Genomic DNA, 23810 nt, shown 5'->3' with positions numbered 1-23810 from the left:
CTCGTTGCGAACTCATTTGCCAGAATTTTACGTAATTATGACATAACATTGAAGGTTATGCAATGAAACAGGAATATTTAGACTTATGGTTGCCACCCGTTAGATGAAATACGGAACGGTTCCGTATTTCACTAAAAGAATAAACGTTTTGTTTTCGAGATGATAGTTTCCGGATTCGACCAAATTAATGACCTAAGGCTCGTATTTCTGTGTGTTATTATGTTATAATTAAGTCTATGATTTGATAGAGCAGTCTGACTGAGCGATGGTAGGCACCAGCAGGCTCGTAAGCATTCATTCAAACAGCACTTTCGTGCGTTTTGTCAGCAGCTCTGCTGTTTATGACTTCAAGCCTATCAACTCCCGAGATTAGGCTGGTGTAACCAATGTGAAATGGTTAGCGGGGTGCGCGCTAATAGCGTTTCAAATGTCACTCGCTCTGAGACTTGGAGTAGTTGTTCCCCTTGCTCTGCATGGGTAACGCTGCTTCGAGGGTGGCTGTTGTCGATGTGTTCCTCGTTCGAGCCCAGGTAGGAGCGAGGAGAGGGATGGAAGCTATACTGTTACTCTGGCAATACTAAAGTGCCTATAAGAACATCCAATAGTCAAAGGTATATGAAATACAAATGGTAGAGAGAAATAGTCCTATAATTCCTATAATAACTACAACCTAAAACTTCTTACCTGGGAATATTGAAGACTCATGTTAAAAGGAACCACCAGCATTCATATGTTCTCATGTTCTGAGCAAGGAACTTAAACGTTAGCTTTCTTACATGGCACATATTGCACTTTTACTTTCTTCTCCAACACTTTGTTTTTGCATTATTTAAACCAAATTGAACATGTTTCATTATTTATTTGAGGTTAAATTGATTTTATTGATGTATTATATTAAGTTAAAATAAGTGTTCATTCAGTATTGTTGTAATTGTCATTATTACAAATACATTTTAAAAAATCGATTAATCGGTATTGGCTTTTTTTGGTCCTCCAATAATCGGTATCGGTATTGAAAAATCATAATAGGTCGACCTCTAGTTCAAACGTTCTTAGATGACCAGCAGGGTCAAATAATAATAATCACAGTGATTTTAGAGGATGCAACAAGTCAGCACCTCAAGAGTAAATGTCAGTTGACTTTTCATAGCCGATCATTAAGAGTATCTCTACCGCTCCTGCTGTCTCTAGAGAGTTGAAAACAGCAGGTCTGGGACAGGTAGCACGTCCGGTGAACAGGTCAGGGTTCCATAGCCGCAGGCAGAACAGTTGAAACTGGAGCAGCAGCACGGCCAGGTGGATTGGGGACAGCAAGGAATCATCAGGCCCAGGTAATCCTGAGCCATGGTCCTAGGGCTCAGGTCCTCCGAGAGAGAGAAAGAAAGAGAGAAAGAGAGAATTAGAGAGAGAGTTAGAGGGAGCATACTTAAATTCACACAGGACACCAGATAAGACCGGAGAAATACCCCAGATATAACAGACTGACCCTAGTCCCCCGACACATAAACTATTGCAGCCTAAATACTGGAGGCTAAGACAGGAGGGGTCGGGAGACACTGTGGACCCGTCAGACGATACCCCCGGACAGGGTCAACCAAGCAGGATATAACCCCACCCACTTTGCCAAAGTACAGCCCCCACACTACTAGAGGGATATAGTCAACCACCAACTTACTACTCTGAGACAAGGCCGAGTATAGCCCACAAAGATCTCCCCCACGGCACGAACCCAAGGGGAGCGCCAACCCGGACAGGAAGATCACGTCAGTGACTCAACCCACTCAAGTGACGCACCGCTCCTAGGGACGGCATGGAAGAGCACCAGTAAATCAGTGACTCAACCCCCGTAGTAGGATTAGAGGCAGAGAATCCCAGTGGAGAGAGGGGAACCGGCCAGGCAGAGACAGCAAGGGCGGTTCGTCGCTCCAGTGCCTTTCCATTCACCTTCACACCCCTGGGTCAGACTACACTCAACCATAGGATCTACTGAAGAGATGAGTCTTCAATATAGACTTAAAGGTTGAGACCGTGTCTGCGTCTCTCACATGGATAGGCAGACCATTCCATAAAAATGGAGCTCTATAGGAGAAAGCCTTGCCTCCAGCTGTTTGCTTAGAAATTCTAGGGAGAATAAGGAGGCCTGCGTCTTGTGACCGTAGCGTACGTGTAGGTATGTACGGCAGGACCAAATCGGAAAGATAGGTAGGAGCAAGCCCATGTAATGCTTTGTAGGTTAGCAGTAAAACCTTGAAATCAGCCTTAGCCTTAAAAGGAAGCCAGTGTAGAGAGGCTAGCACTGGAGTAATATGATTAAATGTTTTGGTTCTAGTCAAGATTCTAGCAGCCGTGTTTAGCACTAACTGAAGTTTATTTAGTGCTTTATCCAGGTAGCCGGAAAGTAGAGCATTGCAGTAGTCTAATCTAGAAGTGACAAAAGCATGGATTCATGTTTCTGCATTATTTTTGGACATAAAGTTTCAGATTTTTGCAATGTTACGGAGATGGAAAAAAGCTGTCCTTGAAACAGCCTTGATATGTTTGTTAAAAGAGAGATCAGGGTCTATAGAGTTACGCCGAGGTCCTTCACAGTTTTATTTGAGACAACTGTACAACCATCAAGATTAATTGTCAGATCCAACAGAAGATCTCTTTGTTCCTTGGGACCTAGAACTAGCATCTCTGTTTTGTTCGAGTTTAAAAGTAAAAAATATTCCGCCATCCACTTCCTTATGTCTGAAACACAGGCTTCCAGTGAGGGAAATTTTGGGGCTTCACCATGTTTCATCGAAATGTACAGCTGTGTACCGTCCGCATAGCAGTGAAAGTTAACATTATGTTTCCGAATGACATCACCAAGAGGTAAGATATATAGTGAAAACAATAGTGGTCCTAAAACGGAACCTCGAGGAACACCGGAATTTACAGTTGAGAGGAAAAACCTTCCACAGAGATAAACTGATATCTTTCCGACAGATAAGATCTAAACCAGGCCAGAACTTGTTCGTGTAGACCAATTTGGGTTTCTAATCTCTCCAAAAGAATGTGGTGATCGATGGTATCAAAAGTATCACTAAGGTCTAGGATCACGAGGACAGATGCCGAGCCTTGATCTGACGCATTTAAAAGGTAATTTACCACCCTCACGAGTGCAGTCTCAGTGCTATGATGGGATCTAAAACCAGACTGAAGAGTTTCATATACATTGTCTGTCTTCAGGAAGGCAGTGAGTTGCTGTGCAACAGCTTTTTAAAAATGTTTTGGGGAGGAATGGGAGATTCGATATAGGCCGATCGTTTTTTATATTTTCTGGGTCAAGGTTTGGCTTTTTCAAGAGAGGCTTTATTACTGCCACTTTTAGTGAGATTGGTACACATACGGTGGATAGGGAGCCGTTTATTATGTTCAACATAGGAGGGCCAAGCACAGGAAGCAGCTCTTTTAGTTGTTTAGTTGGAATAGGGTCCAGTATGCAGCTTGAAGGTTTAGACCATGACTATTTTCATCAATGTGTCAAGAGATATAGTATTAAAAAACTTGAGTGTTCCCCTTGATCCTAGGTCCTGGCAGGGTTGTGCAGACTCAGGGCACGCACCTGCTCCACATCGTAATCCACACCTGGACTTCATCATGACCTTGATTACTTCACCTTTATTTAGCCCTCAGTAGCCTCAGTCTTCAGGCTGTATTGGTTTGTCTTAATGTTTCTTATTATTGAATGCATTCTGTCGGGCTATATCAACGCCTGGTATGGCAACTGCACTGCCCGCAACCGCAAGGCTCTCCAGAGGGTGGTGTGGTCAGCCCAGCGCATCACCGGGGGCAAACTACCCGCCCTCCAGGACACCTAGAGCACCCGATGTCACAGGAAGGCCAAAAAGATCATCAAGGACATCAACCACCCGAGCCACTGCCTGGCGAGGTCAGTACAGGTGCATAAAAGCTGAGACCGAGAGACTGAAAAACAGCTTCTATCTCAAGGCCATTACACTGTTAAACAGCCATCACTAGCACATTTAAGGCTGCTGCATATAGGCATAGACTAGAAATCAGTGGCCATCAGGTTAACCTCTTGAAGCTAGGGGGCAGAATTTTTATGTTTGGAAAAATAACGTTCCCATTGTAAGCTGCCTATTTCTCAGGTCCAGATGCTAGAATATGCATATAATTGACAGAGTAGGATAGAAAACACTCTAAAGTTTCCAAAACTGTCAAAATATTGTCTGTGAGTATAACATAATTAATTTTTCAGGAATCCAACCAGGAAATCCAACCAGGAAGTGACTCTTATTTTGAAAAATCACTATTCCATTGCCTGCCTTTCGTCCATTTTAAAGGGATATCAACCAGATTCCTTTTCCTGTGGCTTCCTCAGGGTGTGAACAGTCTTTAGACTTTCCCTCCAGTATTGAATAGTTTACAGTCTGGTTGAAATATTATCGATTATTGATGTTAAAAACAACCTGAGGATTGATTATTAGAAACGTTTGACATGTTTCTACGAACTTTACGGATACTATTCGTCAAGCCTTGATGACCTGCCTAAGGCTGTGGAATACTGAACATAGCGCGCCAAACAAATTTAGTTTTTTTTATATAAAAATAATCTGTATCGAACAAAAGGAACATTTATTGTGTAACTGGGAGTCTCGTGAGTGCAAACATCTGAAGATCATCAAAGGTAAGCGATTCATTTTATTGCTTTTCTGGCTTTCGTGACCAATCTACATGGCTGCTAGGTGTTCTTAATGTTTTGTCTAGTGATTGATAAACCCACACAAACGCTTGGATTGCTTTCGCTGTAAAGCATATTTTCAAAATCTGACACGACAGGTGGATTAACAACAAGCTAAGCTGTGTTTTTCTATATTGCACTTGTGAATTCAATGACTTATAAATATTTTGTGCCATTTTTTTAATTTGGCGCTCTACAATTCAACGGTTGTTGGTGAAAATGATCCCGCTAAAGGGATCTGTGCGTCAAGAATGGAATGGAACACTAGTCACTTTAATAATGGTTACATATCTGGCATTGCTCATCTCATATGTATATACTGTTTCTATACTATTCTACTGTATCTCATTCACTTAATAATGTTTACATATCTGCATTACTCATCTCATATATATGTACTGTTTTCTATACTATTCTACTGTATCTTAGTCCATTCCGCTCTGACATCGCTCGTCCATATGCATATAGTCTTAATTCATTCCTACATAGATTTGTGTGTATTGGGTATGTGTTGTGTAATTTGTTAGATACTACTTGTTAGATTTACTGCACTGACTGAGCTAGAAGCACAAGCATTTCGCTACACCCGCAATAACATCTGCTAATCACGTGTATGTGATCAATAACATTGATTTGATTTTAATTCCCTGTTTAACGCACACGCACGCACGCACGCACGCACGCACGCACGCACGCACGCACGCACCGCACGCACGCACGCACGCACGCACGCACGCACGCACGCACGCACGCACGCACGCACGCACGCACGCACCCACGCACGCACGCACGCGCACGCACGCACGCACGCACGCACGCACACACACACACACCACACACACACACACACACACACCACACACACACCACACACACACACACACACACACACACACACACACACACACACACACACAAGCAGCAGAGCAGTGATGAGGGATGGGAAAACGAGAGCAAACCATCCAAGAGGGAGCGGGAGAGTAAGAGTGAGAGAGAGATGAGATGAGAGGGAAGGAGAGTGAAGATGATGGGGGAGGGGAGTGCAGTCTGCCAGAGCTGAAGGAGAAAAATCACATGGTACAGCAAACAAAGGAAGCCAGCTACAGTTAAGGGGCGAGACCAATGCTCAACAGCAGCAACAATAACAACATCACTAACTCATCATTAGTGGGTAGAGGGTTAGAGGAGATGAGAAATAGGTACGACTCTCACTCACAATTAAAAGCTGATACGTTATCCAAACCTGACCTGACCATATGAAGTGATGAAAGTAATTTCAATTGTTCTTCATTATCATTATGTCATAGATAAAATAATAATAATAATTGATACAATAAAGTAGTAACAGTAGTATCTTTGAAGCCCATGTGGTGCTGTGGAGGTTCAATTTGGGATTATGAAATTAGGTAACACTTCATATTAAGTTGCCCTTATTATTATGGAACTAACACAGTAATAACTGTGTTAACAACATAATAGTTACATAAGTTTTACTATGCCATTTACATGGTAATAGGGTTGTTGCGGAAACAGGTATTACACAATTGGAACAAGAAATGTGTAACCACACATTCACTTGCTGAAGGTTACTCCACATGTGTACAGTGACTACCAGGGCCATGCACAGACCTTTCAGGTTTTTCAGAAAACCAGTCAGTATCTGGTGTGACCACCATTTGCCTTGTGCAGCGTGACACATCAATGGCTGAGCGAAGTTGCTGGATATTGGCGGGAACTGGAACACTTTGTCGTACAAGTCGATCCAGAGCATCCCAAACATGCTCAATGGGTGACAAGTCTGGTGAGTATGCAGGCCATGGAAGAACAGGGCCATTTTCACCTTCCAGGAATTTTGTACAAATCCTTGCGAAATGGGGCCGTGCATTATCATGCTAAAAATGAGGTGATGGCAGCAGATTAATGACACGACATTCGTGTTCGTTGTCCGTAGCTTATGCCTGCCCATACCATAACCCCACTGCCACCATGGGGCACTCTGTTCACAACATTGACATCAGCAAACCGTTCGCCCACACAACGCCAATACACGCTGTCTGCCATCTGACTGGTACAGTTCACCGGACGTGCTACCTGTCCCAGACCTGCTGTTTTCAACTCTCTAGAGACAGCAGGAGCGGTAGAGATACTCTTAATGATCGGCTATGAAAAGCCCACTGACATTTACTCCTGAGGTGCTGACTTGTTGCACCCTCGACAACTACTGTGATTATTATTATTTGACCATGCTGGTCATTTATGAACATTTGAACATCTTGGCCATGTTCTGTTATAATCTCCACCCGGCACAGCCAGAAGAGGACTGGCCACCCCTCATAGCCTGGTTCCTCTCTAGGTTTCTTCCTAGGTTTTGGCCTTTCTAGGGAGTTTTTCCTAGCCACCGTGCTTCTACACCTGCATTGCTTGCTGTTTGGGGTTTTAGGCTGGGTTTCTGTACAGCACTTTGAGATATCAGCTGATGTAAGAAGGGCTATATGAATACATTTGATTTGATTTGGATGATAGCGGGGTGAACAGGCAGTGGCTCGGTTGGTTGTTGTCCTTGATGATCTTTATGGCCTTCCTGTGACATCGGGTGGTGTAGGTGTCCTGGGGAGCAGGTAGTTTGCCCCCGGTGATACGTTGTGCAGACCTCACTACCCTCTGGAGAGCCTTACGGTTGTGGGCGGAGCAGTTGCCGTACCAGGCGATGATACAGCCCGACAGGATGCTCTCGATTGTGCATCTGTCAAAGTTTGTGAGTGCTTTTGGTGACAAGCCAAATTTCTTCAGCCTCCTGAGGTTGAAGAGGCGCTGCTGCGCCTTCTTCACCACGCTGTCTGTGTGGGTGGACCAATTCAGTTTGTCCGTGATGTGTACGCCGAGGAACTTAAAACTTACTACCCTCTCCACTACTGTCCCGTCGATGTGGATAGGGGGGTGCTCCCTCTGCTGTTTCCTGAAGTCCACGATCATCTGCTTTGCTTTGTTGACGTTGAGTGTGAGGTTATTTTCCTGACACCACACTCCGAGGGCCCTCACCTCCTCCCTGTAGGCCGTCTCGTCGTTGTTGGTAATCAAGCCTACCACTGTAGTGTCGTCTGCAAACTTGATGATTGAGTTGGAGGCGTACATGGCCACGCAGTCGTGGGTGAACAGGGAGTACAGGAGAGAGCTCAGAACTCACCCTTTTGGGGCCCCAGTGTTGAGGATCAGCGGGGTGGAGAAGTTCTTACCTACCCTCACCACCTGGGGGCGGCCCGTCAGGAAGTCCAGTACCCAGTTGCACAGGGCGGGGTCGAGACCCAGGGTCTCGAGCTTGATGACGAGTTTGGAGGGTACTATGGTATTAAATGCTGAGCTGTAGTCGATGAACAGCATTCTCACATGAGTATTCCTCTTGTCCAGATGGGTTAGGGCAGTGTGCAGTGCTGCAGTGAAGGAGACTCCACAGGTTTTGGTAGCGGGCCGTGTCAGTGGCACTGTATTGTCCTCAAAGCGAGCAAAGAAGTTGTTTAGTCTGTCTGGGATCAAGACATCCTGGTCTGTGTCGGGGCTGGTCCGTGATTGACTGTAGACCCTGCCACATACCTCTCGTGTCTGAGCCTTTGAATTGCGACTCCACTTTGTATCTGTACTGACGCTTAGCTTGTTTGATTGCCTTGCGGAGGGAATAGCTACACTGTTTGTATTCGGGCATGTTTCCGGTCACCTTGCCCTGATTAAAAGCAGTCGTTCGCGCTTTCAGTTTTGCGCGAATGCTGCCATCAATCCACGGTTTCTGGTTTGGGAATGTTTTAATAGTTGCTGTGGGTACGACATCGCCGATGCACTTGCTAATAAACTCGCTCACCGAATCAGCGTATTCGGTAATGTTGTTGTTTGATGCAATGGGGAACATATCCCAGTCCACGTGATCGAAGCAATCTTGAAGCATGGAATCAGATTGGTCGGACCAGCGTTGAACAGACCTAAGCGCGGGACCTTCCTGTTTTAGTCTCTGTCTATAGGCTGGGAGCAACAAAATAGAGTCGTGGTCAGCTTTTCCGAAAGGAGTGCGGGGGAGGGCCTTATATGCGTCGCGGAAGTTAGAATAACAATGATCCAGGGTTTTCCCCAGCCCTGGTTGCAAAATCGATATGCTGATAGAATTTAGGGAGTCTTGTTTTCAGATTAGCCTTGTTAAAATCCCCAGCTACAATGAATGCAGCCTCAGGATATGTGGTTTCCAGTTTACATAGAGTCAAATGAAGTTTGTTCAGGGCCATCGATGTGTGGGGGGGAATATACACGACTATGATTATAATCGAAGAGAATTCTCTTAGATAATGCGGTCGACATTTGATTGTGAGGAATTCTAAGTCAGGTGAACAGAAGGACTTGAGTTCCTGTATGTTGTTATGATCACACCACGTCCCGTTAATCATAAGGCATACCCCCGTGCCCTTCTTCTTACCAGAAAGATGCTTGTTTCTGTCGGCGCGATGCGTGAAGAAACCAGCTGGCTGTACCGACTCCGATAGCGTGTCTCGAGTGAGCCATGTTTCCGTGAAGCAAAGAACGTTACAGTCTCTTATGTCTCTCTGGAATGCTACCCTTGCTCGGATTTCATCTACCTTGTTGTCAAGAGACTGGACATTGGCGAGTAGTATGCTTGGGAGCGGTGAGCGATGTGCCCGTCTCCGGAGCCTGACCAGAAGACCGCTTCGTCTGCCCCTTTTACGGCGTCGTTGTTTTGGTTCGCCGGCTGGGATCCGATCCATTGTCCTGGGTGGAAAAACAGAGGATCCGCTTCGGGAAAGTCGTATTCCTGGTCGAAATGATGGTGAGTTGACGTTGCTCTTATATCCAATAGCTTCTCCCGACTGTATGTAATAAAACCTAAGATTACCTGGGGTACCAATGTAAGAAATAACACGTAAAAAAACAAAATACTGCATAGTTTCCTAGGAACGCGAAGTGAGGCGGCCATCTCTGTCGGCACCGGAAGTAGTGCAGCATGCCAATTGCACGCTCCCTCAAAACTTGAGACATCTCTGGCATTTTTTTGTGTGACAAAACTGCACATTTTAGATTGGCCTTTTATTGTCCACAGCACAAGGTGCACCTGTGCAATGATCTTGCTGTTTAATCAGTGTAACGATGTGCTCTGAGAGTCGGGATCAAGTTCAGGGAGTGAGTGTTTTAATAAATAAACGTAACATAATACAAAACAAGAAAACACAAACAGACATGACACAGAAACAGAAACAATGACACATGGGGAAGGAACCAAAGGGAGTGACATATATAGGGAAGGTAATCAGGAAAGTGATAGAGTCCAGGTGAGCGTAATGATGGTGACAGGTGTGCGTCATAACGAGCAGCCTGGTGACCTAGAGGCCGGAGAGGGAGCACACGTGACAATCAGCTTCTTGATATGCCACATCTGTCAGGTGGAAGGATTATCTTGGCAAAGGAGAAATGCTCACTAACAGGGATGTAAACAAATGTGTGCACAATATTGGAGAGAAATAAGCTTTTTGTGCGTATGGAACATTTCTGTGATCTTTTATTTCAGCTCATAAAACATGGGACCAACACTTTACATGTTGTGTTTATATTTTTTATCAGTGTACATATTGCAGCTTTAAAGTGCCTCCTAAAGACATGATTGTCATTGGGAAAAGAGGGTAGGCTATCAACTATCAATTTTTTTATGATGTGATTTATCTTAATATAGCCTAATATTCATAATCTTCTAACTCATGATATATGGCTAGCTGGCTAGTGGCTTGTGTGGATATTTTAGTATATGGTGGTTAGCTAGGGTCTATACCTCTGTTCAGTGCTTAATTTGTAAATCAGGAGGTGCCGGAACAAAAAGTGAGTGCGATTGGGGGGTGACCTGGGGAGCTCTGAGGTACCAGAACGCGTGAAAAAAAAACTTCCACCTTTATTAAAAAATATTACATGCAAATCATCGCATTTGCTTAGTGGTATAAAGCAGTAGAGTAATGTTAGAGTGGTTTACAGAAGTTACACACAAGGGGATTTTTTTGTTGTAGCCTAGGGTCTGGTAAAAATGTAGTGGGAATACAGTATACCCCTTATACTGTAAACATATTTTATACAATTCTATGTCATTTTACATTGAATAGAGACTTTGGCTGAATCTTTTTAATACTGCACAATTTTTATTTCACCTTTATTTTAAATTCTCAAAATGACAGGCTGATTAACAAACTGAGATCAATAAAAACAACCTTGTCTTGAATCCATCAATAGCCTAGGCCTAGGTGTGTGGAAACACCCATATGGTTCAAAATGAGGAAATTATAGTCCTTAAAAAACTTTCCCGTTTCTCTGGAATAAAAATCCTATCTCTCTTGTTTTACTTTATAAAACAACGTTCGCTCAATATACCTATTTGGAAGTTCAATATTCTGAAAGGCCGGTTTTGTCTTCATGCTATTCAGTGACAGATTTGCCGTGTGTTCCCGACTGTAGTCTATGCCTTGTTATTGGGCTACACACAATCCACTGCTAAGCTATTTAAAAAAAGAAGAAGCTATTGATCCTCTGTGGCGAAATTATAGGCCAACTCGTGGTGTAGTAGGCTATTCTAAGTTATTACATTTCTTTCTGAACAGACAGCAGTAACTCTATAACTTTGGTACATTTATTTCAATGTATCAGGGATACTGTACTCTAGCACCTTCCTGCGGCTATGATTATACAAGGAAATAAATGAAGTGCTGCTGCATGCAGAGAAACACTCTTTTCATGCCACTTCTTAACAGCTACAACCAGAAGTGACTTTTTGTATCAGGTTAGGAGAACTTATGCAGGAGTTTAGGAGAATGAACGTAGCAGGTTAGGGTAATTAGGTTAAGGTTGGGAAAGGGTTAAATGCACTCCTAACCTGCTATGAAAATCACTTCCGGTAGTAGCTGTATCGAAGTGGCATGAAAAGAGTTTGCAGGTAGGCTATCAGCCAACCAGACCGAATATTGATGATGATGTAAATCAAGTGTTATCAACTTTTAATCAAATGGTATGCTGCTGTGGCAGTACTGTTGAAATTTAGACTAGGTAACTTGCTACACACACTCGACCGGTGAACGCATCTCGCCATGCATGTTTGGATACCGGGCGCAAACAGGGCAGACTGGAAAAAAGGCACAACCTGGTGCATATGAGGAGGAGACATGTTTTCAGTTTGAACTTTCTTTAATACGTTTGACTAAGAGTCATATTCAAACCATTCAAATTCAATTTCCCATATCAGACTCTACGCAATAATTATTTTAGTTAGTAAAACGTACTAACACAGGGTGGTGGTAAAGCTAGCTAGCTAGCGTTTTTCCATCACTCACTAATGTAAGCTAGCTAAGTGCTGGCCCAATGTAGGATGTCCAATAAAAAAACACATATTTTGACCAATGGGTAGAAATTGTGTAGGGAAAAAATGGTCCAAATCTCATGTCTCTATCATAATCAGTTCAAAAGATATTGAAGTTTTTACCCTGGTAGGATGGTCAAAATTAAGGCGACTAAATCAATGGAGGCCAGAGAGAAAAATCTGGAAATAGCATCGCATCAGCTAGGCTGGGTGCTGTGCAAGAATTAAGGATACCTAACAGACTTACGATTGAACTCGTCATTTTTCTTCTCAAATCCGATGGATATAACACAATATAGTGGTAGTATAGATATCGATTTTGAGATATGACATGTAGTATTTTCATATTAATGCGAAGTTCCTGTTGTTTTTCGAAAACTTTCACAAACACACGTGTATCTCTGTGAAATTTCAATGGAGCGTACCACAAGCCTTCTATAGTCAAAGGCTTTTACATTTAATTCAGCTTGGATCATGCTAATTTTGCGACCCGCGGAAACAATTTGGAAGACGATGACCACAAAATCTTAAACTTAAATCTCAAAAGTTTAGGTGAGAAAGCTGCAGAGCTCTGTCAACAGAGCTCGGTCCTTATTATTGTATTAGGTATTAGTGTCACGACTTCCGCCGAAGTCGGTCCCTCTACTTGTTCGGGCGGTGTTCGGCGGTCGACGTCACCGACCTTCTAACCATCGCTGATCCATTTTCCATTGGTTTTGTCTTGTCTTCCATCACACCAGGTTCCAATCCCATCAATTACATGTTGTGTATTTAACCCTCTGTTTCCCCTCACGTCCTTGTCGGTGATTGTTTGTTGTATGTATTGGTGTAAGTTATGTTCTGGTGTGCGACGGGTTTTGCACCCTCTTATTTTATTTTGTATATTTTGGTTTTCTGAGTTTTTGTATATTCATTAAACTGCTCCGTTTATACCAAGTTCACTCTCCTGTGTCTGAATTCACTGCCACCAGCACGCACCCATTACAATTAGGTTACGAAATCAGACTTCTTGCTTATCATGTTAATGATATGTTAGAGAAAGACCCCACTGATCGATTCAGAATATAAAGAATCATATTTGTCTTGGTAAAATGTATTTTATAACATAAGGAAGTGAAATTGCATCACGAAAGCACATTTTCATCCACTCTGGGCAGAGTGGGTGGACAGCCTATACCCCTCAAACTCAAATCTGGACGTCGAAGCCAGTTCCACTGCTTTATATCATTGTTCCCCTCTAATCAGGCACTGATTTAGATCTGGGACACCAGGTGGGTGTAATTAATTATCAGGTAAAACAGAAAACCAGCAGGCTCCGGACCTCGTATGGGTAGGAGTTGAATACCCCTGCCCTATACCATGTCAACATGTTATCCAACATTATAAAATCATCATAAAACTTGTGAAACATTTAGTTAACAATACTATTTCACTATTTTGAGATTTACATTGTACTTTTACACATTACAAACCTTTATAATAGTGATGGGGAAACTTCCTGAGGTTTTGTCTGCAGAGTGTAAGAGATTAGTGTGACAACTCTTCCTGTTGAACTCTCATTTATAAAAATCATTAAAAAACCTCACAAAACATTTAGTTTGCTTTTATGTTTACTATCTAGTGATTGAAATTGTACGTTTGCACTTTCAAAAGAAAAATATATAAATTTAGAATCCAGAAGAATGCTGGGCTGTCACCAGGAGGTGACAAATGTATGTATTTGTGTAAAAAATAGGGACCACAATGGAAATAAGTCCCTACTTTACTGTGCAATCTGTTTCTTTTTAAAATCTTTATGTATATAGGTATTTTTTTAACTTATGTCATGCCCTGATCCGGTTCCTCCGGCAATGATCTACGGTCCGGAGCCTCCGGCGACAATCCACGGTCCGGTTCCACGGAAGCGGAGGGATCAGCAAGCGGAGCGGGGTCTACGCCCCGAACCGGAGCCGCCACCGAGGCTAGATGCCCACCCGGACCTTCCCTCATAGAGTCAGGTTTTGCGGCCGGCGTCCGCACCTTTGGGGGGGTTCCGCAACTAACTGATTCCGCAACAACCCTATTACCAAAGTAAAACCTATGTAACTACTATGTTGTTAACACAGTTATTACCACTGAATGTAGCGATTGATTATGATGTTCATGATAGAGCAGCATTTGGGCTAGTTGTAAAATTGTGTATTTGTTGCCAAGATCAGTGGCATTTTTTAAATAGCCTTTTGGCACATAAACTATGGGAGAATGATTAACAGACAAATGGTTGTGGTGGTATCTTGATTCCAATAAACTGTGCAAAACTGCGTTGTAGATGACAGCAATACATGGTAATGAGCTAGCTGAGTGAATTCGCATGGATTTGACATCTTGAAACAACCTTCTTTATACTATTTGGGGAGGAACATTCTCCAAAGATGTGCCATCTTTCCAAAACTGGCAGCAGCCTATGGTTTGTGCACATGCAAAGAATTTGATCAAAGTGTAACACAAAGCAGACAAAATATCAAACATACTAACATGGCCCTCTAAAAAACAGAGGTAGAGACTACTTTGAAGACAAAGACTAGTAACATACTGCAGTTTTAGACTGTATTAATATAGGGGGAAAAACTGTATATCTAGCTGAAATTAATTTTATAGTGTTCAGCTCTTGAGATTTCCAGTTTGTTTGATGGGGAAATAAACTGTACATCTAGCTTACATTTATTTTAAGGTATTCAGCTCTTGAGATTTCCAGTTTGGTTGGTGAGCACATCATCCTCAAATAGACAGCGGGAAATAAACATCTTACAGTTACTGTACTGTGGCTATATAGGCCAAGTGTTTAAATATTACACAACTCATTGCAGTATCACTGGATTCCCAACAACCCAGTTTTCAGTCTAATCTTACCAAACTACCATGAAACCCTTGCTATATCATAACCTAACTGGCTGATTTCCAAACTGCCTGACATGCATTCAAGAAGTCAACATATTAGATCCAATCCAGAGCAGCTATCAAGCTACAGTACCACATAATTATACTGACCAGAACGTGTTAAAATGATATTGCAAGCATAAAAGCTTCTGTCATCATCAGTGGATATTACATCACATGACTGAAATGATTGAGTCAAGCGCTATGCCCTTAATGCAGGTTACATAACTCCCAGGTCGACTTTATTCTTGTCTTTTATTCGATGTGTGCACTCAGGGCATCAGTGACATTCACTGATCAATTACTGCAAGTACAGTACCAGGGAGAACCAAAAAATCTGCATGACTGGAGCTGTACAAGATTGTGTGAATTTAGTGTGAATGTGAGTGAAGTGAATTTAGCTTGCTGAACTTAGTAACCATCCAAGCCCTATCCTTTCCCTCAGCTATTTTGTCTCCCTCTTGATTTGATTTGGCCAGGTGGCAGGTTTCAGGTTAATGTCAGTAAAAGCCCCCTCTGAATCTTGACAGTGTCAAGTCATCTCTCATCAAACAGCCAATGGCAATTTATAATTAAGCAAACACTGGTCAATCAATTATCTTTACTTGGAACGAGATGGCGGTGTCATCTAGGCATACAGCTGAACAAATAGGCTTATTGTTAGCAGTACAGTATCCTCAAGATAAACACTGAAATATATAAATATGATTAAGAATACATGCATACTCTGAGCATACAATTTAAATAATGATGTGTGTGTGTGTGTGTGTGTGTGTGTGGGGGGGGGGGGGCAGAGAGAGGGAGGAAGCATACTAGAGAGTCCATTGTAGGCTATCAATGGTGATTGACAACATATCCGTAAATTGTTTATTTGCATTCATAATTACCTATAGTCTGGCCAATGGACATGAATTCTATAATCAATCGTGACATTTCTATAGCCTTCTAAGGGAGCCTAATGAGAGGGCTTAATGTTTGTTTTAAAAGGGTCCTGCATGATTATCAGTCTGCTAAATTCACTTGGCTATAACAGCAGCTTTATCCAGCCTGGTAGCCAGATGTGTTTCTGCTTTAGCCAACTCCTTTGTCGTTGTCATGCCTAACAAAGGAGAAACAGATTTAACCACCAGGCTAAAGTTCAGCCATGACACAATAATCTCAGGTACGCATGTGATGTCACAGAAAAGGATCGGGTGAGGATTATGCTAAATGATGGACTCTGACAATAGAAATGGTCTATTCATTCATACATAATAAAAATAATATCAATGAGGATTAATTCAATTGATTTAAAGGCAGCAGGACTGACATAAATAATCAAAAGCCCATCTATTCAGTTACTCTTTGTTTTGATTTTCCCATTTTTTTTATTTGTTGTACTCATCATACTGTCCACACTCACCAGCCATGCTTTGTCAAACACCTATAAAGAACTATCTTTGTGGGTATGTATCATCCTGAGATCGTTACATTACAAGAAATTGGAAAGGCTTACACTGCAAACAGCTTATTCAAAACACAGCACAAACTCATACAACTCTATATGCCACCAGTGCCCTCTCTACTAGCATACAACTCCCTGCTATTACAATAAATTATGGAGGAAGCTATATTTGGAATCATGTAACAATTCTGGATTCTTTGTTCTGTCCAAATGAAAACAAAGCACAGGAGGTTTTTTTCTGTGTGGAAGGACCTATTTTATTTGCATATTGTTGATATGCTGTTATTAACAAAATACCTTATGACAATAATAGTGTTTTAGATAACTGGGAACACTATGAAAGGTCTAATGTTTTTGTAGCCTGTGCTTCAACTCATTGTGCATATCATATATGAATTTTGACTGTTGTGTTTAGCATTGACCCACGTAACCTTGATTTTAATACTAGTCATGTTTAAATCAGCTCCAAATATGGGAAACCATTTGTTTGCTAGGTTACATTAAATTAAACAGTAATACCGAATTGGAATTTGCTACATGTGCTGTGGCGCAAGGATTCTCCTCTCCAATGCAAGCAAAACATACAATCAGTCTCTTTGTATGTCATTTGTCATTGCAACCCATATACTAGGCTACCACTAGTGGATGAATATGCGACTAGAAAGGTTATAAAATTCTCATTGCGAAATTAACCTTAATGATCGTGAAGGCAGCTGTGTTCATAAACAATAAATTCGACGGACAACAGCGTTCAATGTTTTCTTCAACATGCATTCAAGTGAATATGTGTAGATGAGTTAAACATGTAGATCTAGGTCAATCTATAGATGTTTTGAGATGAGGTGATACATAGGCTAATGCCACTAAAATCTCAATAAATAAAATGGTAGAGCTGCCTGACATCTTGTTTATGTGGTTTATTTATTTGGATAATTTAATTGTTATAGAACTGTTAACAGTTCGGATAAGCTATTCATAAACGATAGACCAGAAAAACATTCAAACGCACGATTCTATTTTATTTCCACCTGCGCTATAAAGAAGCCCAATACAGTGCTGTGCGATTTTGCCCAGTCCGTTTCGGTAAGGATGCTGTATAGAATAAATCAATTGCATCCCTGTTCGTGCATCTGACCTACCTCAACGATGAACGTCTTCTCTTCACCACAGACCGAGACAACCCAGAATAAAATATGAAAGTAGCAGGTTTTCCAGCAAAAACCAGGGAGCCCCGCTTTCTTCCTCTTCACTCCAAGCCCCGCCATGACTGTCCCCAAATTCCCCCTCAGTCCGCGTTTGAGTTCCAGTCTTATGTCCTGTGTCCGTGCTTTATTCCCAGGAAGAATGATTACCTATATTTCTCTGGTTGAATTTCAACGCATACCAACCACTATTCTCGGGCTCTCATTGCGCAGACTCTGTTCTTAAAGCGTCACGCAAAACGGAAGGTATTTATGCCTGCACTCCAATGCTTAAACTGTAAACCGGGAGGTGCCAGAGCGCGAGAGGGGGGTGACCTGGGGGACTCTGAGGTACCGAAACGGATTTAAAAAATAAAATAATAAAGCTGTGCATGCATATCATCGCATTTGCTTGGGGGCATAGAGCATTGGAGTAGAGGTGCTTCCAGAAGTTGCACAAATGGGAGATAAAAAAAAAAAAACTTGGGTCCAGGAAGAATCTGGCCTTTTATAAACACATTTCAAACAATTCTACATCATTTTATATGACTGGCTGAGGGAAAGAATTCACAGAATATTTTTTTAAACCGCACAAATGATCGAAATGACAGTCTACATTGACACTGACAAACTGAGAATCCGAGATCAATAAAAACGACCTTGTCTTGAATCCAACAATAGCCCAGGCTTACGTGTGTGGAGATACATATTGTACAGTGTGAGGAGGAAATTATAGTCCTAGAAAAGCTTTCCACTTTCACTGACTCACCCATTGCAGCAGGAAGCAGGGGTTCTGCAGCACCCCCTGAAAAATCTAAATTAAAAAAAGGATCTTAAGCGCAATAATTGTTTCCCAAAAGTAGTAGTACATTGTACACGCCATTACAGACCTTTCTTATTGCTCAGAACATGCTATATACTTACACTCATAAGTATATCGCTTTGTGCAGGATGTTAATATGTATGGTGTTGAGTCTCTGCCACTTTGTACCTGCAGTAATCACGTCTGCCTCCAGCTCTGACAGCAGGTTCTCGGCATGAATATCCTTGCGGGCCTGACGCAGTATCTTCTCAGTGAAAACTATTTTCGGTCAGCTTTGTTGAACATCCAAAGTTGAGTAAATCAAAATCTGGAGCAATCTGGAGAACAGGTAGACACAGACAAATCTATTCATTTATTTATCATTTCAATTAGAAGGGTACATTGAAAGGTAGCACTTTCAATAGCAAAATCTAAGCTGTAATGCATATAATTTTGCACATCAATGAAACTGGCACAAGAATAATGAAATCATGCATTGAATTCTGCCTACTGACAAGTATGAGTATCAAGGTTGGAGCACACTAACATTCAAATTCTCTTTAATGCTTTACAATGAGGACAATATAGAATTAGGTGTCATTTCTGAATTGACTGGAACTGAAACGGAACTGACCCAAACCCTGATGAGTATACTTTAAATCATGTATGGAAATGAATTTGACTTTAACCCTGTTGCTGAGGTGCTTAGTATGACCCACCATGCCTGGAGTATCCGGCAACTGTGATTGAGATTTCCTCCATGGTCTTGGACCCGTTTTCATGTATCCACGTTGCCCTCTGGATGGCTGTCTCCTTTAGGGGACAAATCTGACTCTCTTATGGGCAAAAAAGTACACTATACATACAAAAGTATGTGGACACCCCTTCAAATGAGTGGATTCGGCCATTTCATCTACACCCGTTGCTGAAAGGTGTACAAAGTCGATCACACAGCCATGCATTATCCATAAACAAACATTGGCAATAGAATTGCCTTATTGAAGAGCTCAGTGACTTTCAACATGGCACTGTCATAGGATGCCACCTTTCCAACAAGTCAGTTTGTCAAATGTATGCCCTGCTAGAGCTGCCCCAGTCAACTGTAAGTGCTGTTATTGTGAAGTGTAAACGTCTAGGCTCAACAATGGCTCAGCCGCAAAGTGGTAGGCCACACAAGCTCAGAGAAAGGGACGAGCGCTGAAGCCTTTAGTGCGTAAACATTGTCTGTCCTCGGATGCAACATTCACTACCGAGTTCCCAACTGCCTGTGGAAGTAACGTCAGCAGAATAACTGTTTGTCGGGAGCTTCATGAAATGGGTTTCCATGGCCAAGCAGCTGCACACAAGCCTAAGACCACCATGTGCAATGCCAAGCGTCGGCTGATGTGGTGTAAAGTTTGCCGCCATTGGACTCTGGAGCAGTGGAAACGCATTCTCTGGAGTGATGAATCCCACTTCACCATCTGGCAGTCCGACGGATGAATCTGGGTTTGGCGGATTCCAGGAGAACGCTACCTGCCCGAATGCATAGTGCCAACTCTAAAGTTTGGTGGATGAGGTCTGGGGCTGTTTTTCACGGTTCGGCCTAGGCCCCTTAGTTCCAGTGAAGGGAAATCCTAATGCTACAGCATTCAATGACATTCTAGACGGTTCTGTGATTCCAACTTTGTGGGAAGGCCCTTACCTGTTTCCTGTGCACAAAGCAAGATCCATACAAAATGGTTTGTTGAGATCGGTTGTGGAAGAACTTCAATGGCCTGCACAGAGCCCTGACCTCAACCCCACCGACACCTTTGGGATGTATTGGAACACCGACTGCAAGCCAGGCCTAATCGCCAAACGTCAGTGCCCGACCTCACTAATGCTCTTGAGGCTGAATGGAAGCAACGTGAAAGTGTCCGACACCAGTCAAATGTCAGACTTAGCTAGCTTCTACAGGCACTGACATAGCTACCTAACGATGTTAACGTTAGCTAACCAGACGTCGACAAAACCTATTCAGTGACACATGTAAAACATCAATGTTAACAATAAGCTCCAATAAGCTAGCGAGGCTAACATTATCTAGCTAACATAGCTAGCTACCACAACAGAAGAAAATAGTTTGTTAGCTATCACTCGAGCTAACGTTAGCAGGCAAGATGTTGATTTGAGGTAGCTAGCTAACTTACATAGCTAGTTAACGTTAGCTATATAACTGAAAAAAAGAAATTGACAGATAAATGTATTTGTGATAGGACCATAGGCGGAAATCCCAGGGGGGACGGGGGGGACACGACCCCCCCATCCTGGGAAAAATATGATTTGTCCCCCCCAATATATCACTGTAAACATAACTATGTAATTTCAATAATATTAATAATACGCAATGAAAGCACTTGTGCTGATTATAGACACTTAATAGCGCGTTTTTAAGTTTCACAAGATTGCGACCCCCCCGCCCTTTGCCCCACAATGATTTGATCCACTGCCAGTTCTTTAGCTTGCAAGGTAATAGAGGGTTCGTATCTACTGTCCGAAAGGCACTCAGTGTACGTAACTGACGTGAGGTAATCCAGTCAATCGCGCCATAGCAATGTATATATTTTTTTAATGTTGCAGGGTTCACACACTAGCTGAATTTGCAGAGCTAGCGCACAAACTAAAGCAAACATTAACTATCAAGCTAGCTAGTACCTATTCCATTTATGTGGCGTCGTCAAAGATGGAATATTTGCTATCGTGAGTTTATTCCAAGATTAGCATGCAGCTGTAGTGCTTCAAAGTCCCCGTGATAAGGTTAGCGATAAACTGAAGTCCAAACTGAACAGAACTACACTCTCTTATACCATTGTCTTAAATATATTAAATGGTCTCGTTGCAAAAGCAAAATTGTCGCTAGTGAATATAATTTTTTTTTCCACCTTTAACCAGGTAGCAAAGATTATAGCAAACACCACAGAAACGGAATTGGTGCTCGCTAGCTTTGCAAATTCAGCTATTGTTGGAAGCCTGCCAATATGAAACAAACTAGGTTAAAATTTCAAAACGTTGCAGCATGTGTTGTGTAAATGTGTGTGTGTGCAGCTAGACCGGTCAGCCAGCCAGCCAGCCAGCCAGGTAGAAAAATGTCAGAAAAAAGACGGACATCAGAGTATTTTTCAGGACACCAAAACGCAAAGTAAGAACTCTAGTAGCCTAATATCTCAAAGACCAGTTGATAAAATGTTCATAAGAAAGAAGTGAAATGCTAATGGAATGTTTCACAATGATGTCATTAGGCAGAGCAGGCAACAGATGGCACACAGACAGCAGAGCTGTGGACAGATAGGCAGGGACAGACTGGCAGGGACAGACTGGCAGAGACAGGGAGTCTCAGGTAAGTTTGTTGAGTCTTTGTTTGGCAACATTATGAAAGGTTCTCCATTTTTTTTACTTGTAAAATAGGGACATAATTGGAAAATGCCATGGATACCCCAGCTCTCAACTTAAACTGGTGACTAAACTAAGATTTGTTTAAGGCAATGGTATTGCTGTTGTGATTAATTGTGTAGTTTTGGGTACCGGTAGTTAGGAGTACAGCAAACACCTTATTTCTTTTCTAGGAGACAGACTGAGTCAGTGAGGGTGGTGAAAGGGAAAGAGCCAAGGAGAGAGACTTCAGAGGACAGTGTCACAGCCACGGCAGGACCAGGTGTCACCCTTGTTGCCAGCAGCACCAGTATAGGGGACAGTGGCACAGCATCGTCCAGTTACCTCAGTGATGACACAGAACCATATCAGCCACACCCACAATTTATAGAACCGCAAACTCTTGCAAACAGAGTGTTGACGTTTCAAGAGAGAGGAACACTGCACTGATAAGGAACACTGCTATAACTATTATTATTAGTAGTATTATAATGATTTAAACAAGTTGGGACAACCCTTCAGTTAACTACTGTACCTAACAATTATCCAGTAGTAGTGATTATGGTCCCTCAATATACATTTAACATATTACAACATAGTCTATGTGTTACAGCACTACTTTTGGTGTCCCCCTCAGGAATTGCTCCTGAGAAAATGTCATGTAATTGTCCCCTCCAAGGTTGATATCAGATTTTCGCCCCTGGATAGGACATAACCTGAATTACATAACATGTATAATTAGTAACGTTACTTAAGTTTTGCAGTCAGACAAAACACATTTTCCAAAATGTCTGTTGAAATGGGAGTTTGTTAACTTGTGTAACACAGCATTTGTGTACTGGTGGACTTCACTTCAAGGGCTGGTGGCGGGAGAATTAACTACGTCCTCTTCGGTCTTCACTAGTTACCACAGCCACAAAGTCCTAAACCCCGGCTATTTCTACAATTATTTTCTTAAAATGTGATTTAAAAATGAACCGTTGCCTTAACCACACTGCTAACCTTATGCCTAACATTAACCTTAAATTCATATATTTCAAAATGGCCACTGATTATTGTTACAATTCAGAAGGACTATTTTAAGAGAAAGCTCCAAATTCAGCACAGAGCTAGATTTATGAGCCCTGAAAATACATAGATTTGGGGCCACCACAGATTAGGCCCCTGAGGGCCATGGCATTTTACACAATGGCCACTGTTGGTAATATAATGTTACAGTTGTCTTTTTTGTTGTTGTTGATAAACACAATAAATGTGGCACAGAGGTAGATTCATGTACTCCGAAAAGACTCCAATTAGGCTAGATTATATACTGTACGTTATGTACATCTCCTAACATGCCTGCCATTGGTTGATCTACACCATACACTTGAATACAGGGTGTCAGGTCAGATCCAAGCCACTAGGAAATTAGCTGGTTAGATCCAGGGCTTTTAATGCTGTACATTTTCTTATGATAAAAACACACTTCCTAAAAGGGTGTATATTGTCTGTTGCTATACTGAACCAATAATTATGATTTTGAATGATGTTGTTGGAAGTCCCTTAGAGTGCAGGAAGTACACCTTAACCCAATACTGCCGCGGATCAACAGTCATACTAAACTGTGTAAGTAAGTAGCCTTGCACGAACGAGCGTGATGGAACAACTCGTAGGAGCTTAACTGCTGTAGTGGACAGCTTTATTCTCCAAGTGGACACTAGTGTATTTAGTCTGAATTTGCTCCTGATATTTTTTTATTTTTTTTATTTAACCTTTATTTAACTAGGCAAGTCAGTTAAGAACACATTCTTATTTACAATGATGGCCTAGGAGCAGTGGGATAACTGCCCTGTTCAGGGGCAGAACAACAGATTTCTACCTTGTCAGCTCAGGGATTTTATCTAGCAACCCCTCGGTTACTGGCCCAAAGCTCCAACCACTAGGCTACCTGGACATTGCAAAGTTATTTTAGCCATTTTTTT

General features: G+C 42.1%; 1 protein-coding gene and 1 long non-coding RNA gene across 4 annotated transcripts in view; one reads left to right on the top strand and one right to left on the bottom strand.

Moving 5' to 3' along the window:
* The window catches only part of mmp24 (matrix metallopeptidase 24), an 84701-nt gene extending 66833 nt beyond the window's left edge, over positions 1-17868 (bottom strand). For both annotated transcript variants that reach the window (XM_023983452.2, XM_023983460.2), the window contains exon 1: positions 17613-17868. In XM_023983452.2, the coding sequence (XP_023839220.1) occupies positions 17613-17738 (126 nt within the window). In that variant the 5' untranslated portion in view covers positions 17739-17868. The remainder of the gene's footprint in view (positions 1-17612) is intronic.
* Positions 17869-20707: 2839 nt separating this feature from the next.
* LOC139023814 (uncharacterized) lies at positions 20708-22544 on the top strand. 2 transcript variants are annotated; one of them, XR_011475019.1, is made up of 3 exons: positions 20708-21005; positions 21523-21616; positions 21717-22544. It is a non-coding gene; the product is annotated as an uncharacterized lncRNA (long non-coding RNA). The 2 variants fall into 2 exon arrangements; XR_011475014.1 differs by lacking the exon at positions 20708-21005 and having other exon boundaries at positions 21366-21616; positions 21717-21814; positions 22041-22544.
* The last annotated feature ends 1266 nt before the right edge of the window (positions 22545-23810 follow it).

This window comes from Salvelinus sp. IW2-2015, linkage group LG1 (genome assembly GCF_002910315.2).
Source record: "Salvelinus sp. IW2-2015 linkage group LG1, ASM291031v2, whole genome shotgun sequence".
NCBI classification, from domain to species: Eukaryota; Metazoa; Chordata; class Actinopteri; order Salmoniformes; family Salmonidae; genus Salvelinus; species Salvelinus sp. IW2-2015.
The sequence above is the reverse complement of the archived record's forward strand: the minus strand, read 5'-3'. Positions and strand labels throughout refer to the sequence as shown.